The sequence below is a fragment of the Arachis hypogaea genome, chromosome 8, assembly GCF_003086295.3.
Source record: "Arachis hypogaea cultivar Tifrunner chromosome 8, arahy.Tifrunner.gnm2.J5K5, whole genome shotgun sequence".
Lineage (NCBI taxonomy): Eukaryota > Viridiplantae > Streptophyta > Magnoliopsida > Fabales > Fabaceae > Arachis > Arachis hypogaea.
This window is the reverse complement of record NC_092043.1, coordinates 8,430,290-8,439,791: the sequence shown is the minus strand read 5'-3', so window position 1 is coordinate 8,439,791 and position 9,502 is coordinate 8,430,290. Positions and strand designations below refer to the sequence as shown.

Here is a 9,502-nt window from a genome sequence, read left to right as displayed (position 1 = left end):
TTTTAAGAATTATATATTGAATTAACATATAAATTCTTCAATTTTGATACATAATATACATGACATATAATTATTTTGGTATTAAAAATTAAATAAATTTAATTAAATAAATTTAATTTTTCAATTAGACATATTAATATTCATTAATTACTTAAATATTTAAAAATTTTATTATATTATTTAAAAAATAATTAATTTTTTTATAATTTATATCATATTACAATAATTAACACATCTTCTTTAAAGATAGGATCGAAAATGCCAATAATCGAAGGTACATGAAATTAAATTCTAGAAACACATTTCTTTATCTCTCGGCCTACTCTATTTTTCCAAAATTATGATCTCCATTAAAAAAACATGCGCTCTTAATTTCTAATTCATTTATAACTCAATATTATTCCGTCACAAACTCAAATATAATGAAATATTTATCCGTTTTTACATCTTATAATGCGTAATTGCATTATATAAATTTTTAAAAATAATTCTAAAATATTTATAATAAAAAATCAAATTTAATATTTTTAAATAATAAAATAATTTTATTCTGATATAAATTTTTAATCCTTAAATTATATTTTTTACATGATATAGTATAGATATGTATATATAAAAATGAAGTTTAATGATTAAAAAAAACCTAATAAAACACAGTATAACACATTATCATGGTTATTAACGTGCTACGTATTTAAGACAGAACCTCAAGCGAAAGTTTTCAGTTTCAAAGCTAAGAACCAACCACGTGCCAAACAATGTCATCCACAATTATTTTCAGAAATATCTGCTCTCCCACTCCAAAAATGCCACGTTATCACTTCTTCATCTTTTTTCTGCCAGCAAATTCAGCAAATTCATGTTAATTTTTGGAGAAGCAAAATTTGTGGACGTAATAATCCTCGTATTTTGCATTTTCTTTTATAATACAGAGTCATCAACAACCATAGGTTCTTCTCTCTCACATTCTTAGGTTCTCAAAGTTCTGAGTGATCTTCTCTGGTTTAGAAGATCTACTTTGGATTTGATTCTGCTACTTCCTGCACATCAAAGGTATACTACTGCTGTTACACACTTGATCATTGATTTATATCATTTTTTTAGTTTTTAGATATGTTTCATTAACAATCGTTATAGAAATGACTATTTCATTTCAAAGAATAGTAAGACATTAAGATGATTTTGACTACAAGAAATCTGGTTAGTTCATAAAGTATTATCTCAATTTACTTGCTAAAAATATAGATATCAATCTTTCATTTTGTACCATCGTTTGTAGTTCTTAACCGTATTCTTTGATAAGAGTTCCAGAGATTATAAGCTGCTCGAATTACCGCTAAAAGCTGCAGAATTACTCCTAAAATACCTCTAAAAAAATGATTCTAGATTTTAAAATTGCATATTCTTTATTGTAGTTTGTCTTTGAACGAATAAAATACCATTTATATAAATGTACTCAGTACTCAAAAGGTAAGAAGAACACAAAATCTAAATGAGCCTATGAAGATTTACTAATAATCTACAGATTAAAATTTATATAAATGCTCTCTATACAAAAGATAAGAAGAAAATGAAAGTTGAAAAGAGTTCGATGAATATTTTTTAATACATAAAAAATCTGTTATCTGGTAAGTAATTAAAATTGTTTTACTTCTAGAATGTTGTAAGCACGCAGTATTATTGTGTTTTTGAGTGAGAAATAGCATGTACCATGTGACGATTCTGGTTTTTTTAATCAATTTTTAGTCTTTTGGTTTGATTAATAACTTCTCTATTTAATATTCTTGTTAAATTAATAATAAAAGTACATTGATGATTAATTAAGAGATTCTTATGTTCTTTCCTTTAAAATTCATAGTAGTGCATTTTGCTCTTATGTTGTTGCAGAATCTGGACGTTGAAAAATTGTCATTTTCTCTCACAAAGCTTTTGTAACGCGGTGGTGGTATATATGGGAGTTGTGACTGTTTCTAGCTCAGCTGCCAGGACACCACTAGGATTAAATACAAAGTTTAGCACTCATGGATCTACCCTGAAGAGGCCTTTAATCGTAGCATTTAAAGGAGATAAGCACAATGATTCGGCACTGATTGCGACGAAAGAGAAAGTTCCTATCCACATTGAAATGGAGAAAAGTAATAATAAGAAACGGATGGGAAAGACTAACAAATCACCCAAGCGAGGGAGAACTATCTCTACAGAGGAATCTGCGCTGTTGGATGTCGACTACAACGAGGCTGCTGCCATACTTGAAAACATATACAAACTTAGCTCTGCATCCGAAACTCACAATGCAGAATATGTAGATACTAAGACCAAGAGAGTGTTGCGTCGGGGGAAGAAGATTGCTGATAAAGAAGGGGAGTTAAACAATAATGATAGGACCAGGGTGATTAGAAATAGAAATTCCAAGGCAAAACGACTAAGTCTTGATAAGAGGATTGCTTTGAAAAACAACATTCCCACTCTAAAGAAAAGAACTGTTAAGGATAACAGTGAGAAGATTGAGGAACTTGTTAGGGAATATTCAGCATCTACAGATCTTGTTAGTTTGGACTGGAAGAAAATGAAAATACCTCCGGTTCTTCCTTCTTCAGAGCATACTTGGTTGTTCAAGTTGATGCAACCTATGAAGGTAATTAAGTAGTTTAGTCAACAAAGTTATTGTCTTCCTTTTCTTAGATGAATTTACATTAAAAAGCATTATTGTTATTTTCAGGCACTTCTTCAAGTGAAAGAGGATTTACAGAAGGAGCTAGGTAGAGAACCTACAGAGGCTGAATTAGCTGACGCAACAAATATGAACGTTTCTCAAGTGAAGAAAACTATAGAGGTCGGCCGAGCTGCAAGAAACAAGCTCATCAAGGTAATTTAAGTTTTTTCTTTCTTTTTTTTTTTCAAATCTTTTGCAGCATGGTTTAATAATATGATTTGGATATTGAGAATCTTGGTTGAATCTATTGCAGCACAACCTCCGGCTTGTGTTATTTGTGATCAACAAATATTTTTCGGATTTTGGCAATAGCCCACGGTTTCAAGATCTGTGTCAGGCAGGAGTTAAAGGTCTCATTACATCAATTGATCGTTTCGAGCCGAACAGAAGATTCCGGCTATCCACCTATGGATTGTTTTGGATAAGACATTCCATCATTCGTTCAATGACCCTTTCAAGCTTCACACGTGTTCCCTTTGGACTTGAATCAGTATGTTACCTAGATCATTTTTCATTAGCAATAATGTAGGCTAAATTTGTGATTCTTGAATTTCTTCTTATCAACTTGTGATTGCGTAAACTCTGATAACTTGTTTTTGAACAGGTTAGGGCAGATATCCAAAGAGCTAAACTGGAGTTGACGTTTGAGCTTCAGAGGCAGCCAACAGATGAAGAAATAATGGAGAGAGCTCAAATCTCCCCAGAACGATACTATGATGTAATGAAGGCATCAAAATCCATTCTTTCCTTAAATGCGCGGCATTCAACCACACAAGAAGAGTTTATAAATGGTATTACTGACGATGATGGTGTCAACGGTGATAATAGAAGGCAACATGCTCTACTAAGGCTTGCTCTTGACGATGTGGTATGTGCCAACAACTTAAAACTCTTCTAACTTTTTAGTTGTTTTCTGAGTTAGTTAACACGCCTCACATCTCTTAACGAATAAAGCAAGGAGTTAGTCATTTTAAAAAACATTATTAATACTGAAAAGAAGATTCATTTCTAAGTATCAAAAATAATAAAGATATATTTGGTTGGTTTATTTTTAAAATATATTTTTAATAGTTTAAAATTACAAAACTATATTTTTATTAAATTATGATTTTAGTTATTTAAATTTTATTAAATTAACAATCAATTTTTATATAGTATCAATATAAAATAAATTACTATCTTATTATACTATCTTAGAAAAATGTAGTATCTCATACATATAGTTAGTTTTATATTTTTTATGGCACTATATAACAATAAAAAATATTAATTGAAACAAAAAATTGAAATTAAAATTAGTTTTTTTTGGTGACAAATTAAAATTAGTTTTACACCAAATGAATTAATTATTAATATCAAATTTTATTGATGTAAATAATTTTTTAACAAATAATTTATTAATAAAATAATAAATAAATAAACATTAAAGTTAAAAAATTTTAAAACAGAAAGCCAACTTTCTTGTCAATATTTTTAAATTTTTATGTATTTTTTTTAATTATTAATAGTTTCATAACTGATTGTCGATTTAAAAAATTATTTTTATAACAAATTATTTTTTTAAACGAAAAAATAAAGGTCAAAATTAAAAAATTTAACAAATACATGTTAATTCGAAGAGTACGTATTCAGTACTGAATAAAATAAAAAAACTCAATCAATACGTGTCTTAATTCTAGTTGGAGTTCTATTTTTTTAATTATCTTGTCTATATACTCAACAATACAAAAATTAAGGCTAAAATAAAAAATTAAATTGGAGGTAAATAATGAATATCTTAATAACAAAACATACAGTGAAAGGAGCAGAAGATGGAAAAGAATGTGGCGTGACAAAAAAACATAAAAACTAGTAGGAAAGATTTGAGCCTTTATCCCAAATCTTTAATTATTTTATCGGTCATGTAGTTTTGCAAAATTTTTAATTAGTTTATATATATATATATTTTTAATTAGATCTCTTCATCAATTTTTTTCTTTAATTAAGTTTTTTTCGACAGTAATTGGCTTAATTTTATAGAGACCTAACTAAACAAAATAATATAGTGTAGGGATCCAAATAAAAGAAAAAAAAGTTAAAGACCTAATTAAAAATTTTTTGATGCAATGACTCAATTACAAGAAAAAAAGGTATAAAAAATTAATTAAAAATTTTATAAATCTATAGGGACTAATAGAGTAATTAAAGCTATCCCAAAATAAAAAACACCATGTTTTGGCTTAAAAATGTTTTCAAAAAGTTAAAACCGAAAAGACTGCAAATACGAAAATAGCGTTTTAACTTTGTTCTGTTTTTCAAAAATGTTTTTGTTGAAAATATTTTTAAAATGTTTAATCAATTATATTTACATGTCTTATTTTTATTTTCATCGAAAATGAAAAAAAAATGCTTAAACCAATCAGCTCCTAAGATTTAGGTATAATGAAAGTTATAAATTCAATTATGATTAATTTTTTATTTTATTGTTTTATCAATCTCCTTGTTTTAGATAATCTAAATTCCTCTAGATAATATATAAATTTAAAACAATCTTTATTTTTTTACTTAATTTTTAGAGATGAATAATTCTAATAGTTTTTAGGAGATTAATTCTATGTATTATCACTAACATTCAACTATGCTGCCATTATAATCAAAAGTCATTAATTTCCACACCCTATCATACCATCTAAGTACATAACAGTTCTTATTAGTTTAGTTATAGTGACCATTATTATTTGTTAAAATTAATGTTTTTTAAATTTTAAAATATTTTAAATTTAAAAAATAAAATAAAAAGTATCACCTTAATTTTACTAACACTTTTAAGTAGTATCAAAATTGTATAACCACTGTAGTTACTATAATGATAGACTCCATCTAATGATACATGTAAATCTAATGGTCGCTTCTTTCAATGTGTATAGCTTGATTCCCTGAAGCCAAAGGAGAGCTTGGTGATAAGACAAAGATTTGGACTGGATGGTAAGGGAGATAGAACATTGGGGGAAATAGCTGGGAACTTGAACATTTCTAGGGAAATGGTAAGAAAGCATGAAGTCAAGGCTCTCATGAAGCTCAAGCACCCAGCTCGATTGGATTATCTTCGTCGTTATGTTGTATAAAATCCATTAATAATGTATTATTATTATTATTATTATTACTATTATTACTATGTATATGCCTCTCGCTTCCCTTACACAAATTAAATATTTGTTATGTCTCATTAGCCATACAGTAGTTTGATGTGTTAATCAATTTGTGTCACTGGTCCACACAAAATCATAATTAATCGTATATTCGTCATGTAATTTGTATACCATAGACTTTGAAATTGCATATAAGGTACATAATAATGACAGATACATGTTACATGTAATGTGTCTCGATTATTATTTTTTATTTTTATTTTTAATTACACAACTCTTGCACACTATTTGGGGAGGGGGGAACGGGTTGATTCTATTGATGAACGGACCTGGGTGTGTGGTTTACTCACAGGCAATTGAATTGTCATTGTGCTATGGCTTTGATAACCTTTTTGATGAGATTATAATTAGTAATATTCCAAGTTATAATACAATATATGCAATGGATTCTTCTCCCAATAAATATTGGAAACCAATTTTTAATATTTATAATTTAAAATTTAAAGTCTATAATTTAAGGTTGAGGCTTTAAACTTTAAAATAAAAATTAATTAGCTGATATAATATTGGCTTTCTATTGGAGTGTCTTGTCCGTTTAAGTCTACAATTTTTTTTAATTGGAGTAGTGTTTTGTCTGTTTCAGTATTTTAAATACTTTTTATTGGCCTCAACCAAAAGAGATACGCTTTTTGGGCGGGGCAAAAGAGTCCGGGTGGGTTTCCTGGGCGGGTTGTATCCTTTTCTCTTGTTGGGCTTAGCCCATGACTCCAAAAAATAAGCAAAGTTTTTAACTAACTTGAATTGGATTAGTGATTAGTTTATTAGTTTGTTTAAATAACTGTGAGAGCAGTGTTGTGCATGCATCAATTCAACGAATTAATTTGAGAAAATTTTTAAATGACCTTGACAATTACCTCGAAAAACAACGAAGCTCTTAATAGAAAAAAACTCTTTTCGATTCCTGATTTTTATTTTTATAGGATTGATTAGCCCGTATGCAAAAAAAAAAGTTAATATTTTATTTTTTTGTACAAAACTAATTAGTTCCATAAAAATAAATATCAAGAGTCGAAAAAAAAATTTTATTAAAAATCTCACAATCCCTTTAAAGTAATTGTCAGGGTTAAGTTGGGTGTTCCCTCAATTTTGATCTGCTGTGTTAGAGGATAATGTGAAAAAAAAAAGCGAAGCTCTTTGATAAAAACAAAAAAAGTACTCCTGGCTTTGTAATAAGACTTTGTGAAATGTGGTTCTACCAAAAAAATCTTCATATCTACATATTATTCTCATCTCGGTGGAATAGATACTGTTGTCTAATCTCGTTATCTTTACCCTTTCATTTTCTTATTAGTTTGTTAAAACTAATTAATGATTGTGATAGATACCATCCACCGAGTGAGTATTGCTATCTTAAATCTTGTTAGGTGAGAAAATAAACTACTTAGGCAAATGTCGCAGTAGGAATTGAATATTCAAATGGGATTGGGTCTACAGGTAATAAAGATAACAGTGACCGTAGTAAAAACTAACTATTTATATATGAAAATGTCTTTATATAAAATAAAATAATAATTTAATCAAATAATAATAATATTTGTTGGTTATATAATATTTTCTTAATTTTTATATAAACATAGAATTCTATATATATTACTCAAATCTCCTACCACTAGCACATTACTTTTATTAGTTGACATGGTTAATAGAATGAGTATTTCTCAAATAGGAGTCTTTACAATTCAAATTGTGACCTTACAAGTTAAATAAAATATTTTTGTTAATTAAGCCATCAACTCCTATATAGGGATATGCTTAAATACATTAGCGTGGAGACTTTTTAACATTCTTACCAATTATGTATATAAATTAAAAGTAGTAGAGAATATGTGGAGAAGGCAAGTATAGTGGGAATTGAATAATATTATTTAATATTTATTTTAGGCATCAAGAATTGATATCTCATTGGGAGATGAAGTATTAGAGCATATACCCGAAGGTGGCATGCATCTATCTCCTACTTTATTTAATTTTAGTCCAAGGTTGGATCTGATGCATCATGGTGTGATCAAAGTACCAACCCAAATTTAAAATGATATACAGGTCACTTGAACATTTTATCTTGTCTCCATATCGCTTGACGTCAATTTGGATTTGACTAACAACTATAAATTAAAGTATTGCATTTTTTTTCTTCCTTTGGCCAACAAGAGTTAAAAGCTGACCAAATTTCTAATAAAATATTTAAGACTTGCCTATGAACTTATGAGTGTAACCGCATAAGAAAAAACGTTTTTCGTTCTCTTCCACATCATTTCTACCGTGAATTTAGTTAGTTATTATCATATAAGCACAGTGATGAATTTTGTGACATCTTTTAATGAAAATATTAATTAATCATATTAATTTGTAGTAGTGTATGGTTAAAGTGTATATAAGACTGTTTGATTTGACTGTAATATAATGTTGATGAATGTAGTAGTAGGTTAAGGATCAGAACAACAATAGTGTTAGGTAAACAATGTTTATTTTGAATAATATGAATAATTATTAATCAAATAAAAATATAATATACTCTAATTTAATGCTACTAATTAAATTTAAGATTAATTTACTCTTTTAACTCTATTAATTCACATTATTCACACATTATTTAAAAATATTGTTGGTTACATATACTTTTCCTAACAATAATTAATAAAGTTATGAATTTGGTTAGAAAGCCAATGAAATATTTATACAATATGTATAATAGACTATTTATTTTGTCAAATATGAGTTAAAAAATAAACATTCAGGCTAATTTCTCAAACACAATACACTCATACTATTCAGAATAACCATTCGAGTACTAAAAATAATAAATATCTGATATCCTACTGAATTGAATATTTTTATATTCTCATTATACATATTGTATAAATACTTCATGGAGTCCCTATACTTCTTCTAAAATTATTAGCAAGTTGATGAAGAGACTTATTAGGAGTTGAAAATTGAAAGGTCTTTTTGATTGGAGTGTTACGTCGAAACTTGTTCTTGTACTACACATATATATATGGTGGAAAAGACTAATTGATCAAGAAAATGGAATTAATTAACATGACCCATCGAAGTGAGTGACATTAGGTAAATGTTTATAACGGAAGAATTCCGAAAGTTTTTTGGATATCGATATTCTATTATTTTTAATAGTTGATCTCAATTATAAAAAATATATAATATATATTAATTAAAATTAATAATTAAAATAATTAAAACACTAATATTTTAAAAATATTTAAAATTTTTTCTATACTTTAAGCAATACAGATTTTTTCGTGGTTTGTGGGTATAAAATGTTAAAAAACGAAAATAAAAATGACGTAAGTAAAAAGTTTCTTGTCCCCCACTTTAGCGGGAATACAAGGAAAAGGTGGATGCCAGTGTTCATATTCATTTTAGAGCATTTTTGTTTGTATTGTAAAATCATTTTTATCTGAGTTATTGCAAATAGAATTATAAATAATTTTATATATAGTTCTTTCGTTTTATATAAGTTTTTTGTTTTTTATGTTTAACGCGTGAGCAACATACAAACTTATATGTATTTTCTGTTAAATTTCTATTTTATTTAAAATAAATAAAATATATTCGATCAAATTTTAGGTGTTTTAAGAACAAA

At 27.4% G+C, this 9,502-nt stretch overlaps 1 protein-coding gene across 1 annotated transcript; it reads left to right on the top strand.

Moving 5' to 3' along the window:
* Window positions 1–677: 677 nt before the first annotated feature.
* On the top strand, window positions 678–6,071 carry LOC112705946 (RNA polymerase sigma factor sigE, chloroplastic/mitochondrial). The gene is made up of 6 exons (XM_025756988.3): window positions 678–1,053; window positions 1,888–2,635; window positions 2,720–2,866; window positions 2,967–3,203; window positions 3,318–3,581; window positions 5,620–6,071. Exons 2-6 carry the CDS (start codon window positions 1,952–1,954, stop codon window positions 5,815–5,817), a joined length of 1,530 nt encoding a protein of 509 aa, XP_025612773.1. The 5' UTR covers window positions 678–1,053; window positions 1,888–1,951; the 3' UTR covers window positions 5,818–6,071.
* Window positions 6,072–9,502: the final 3,431 nt, after the last annotated feature.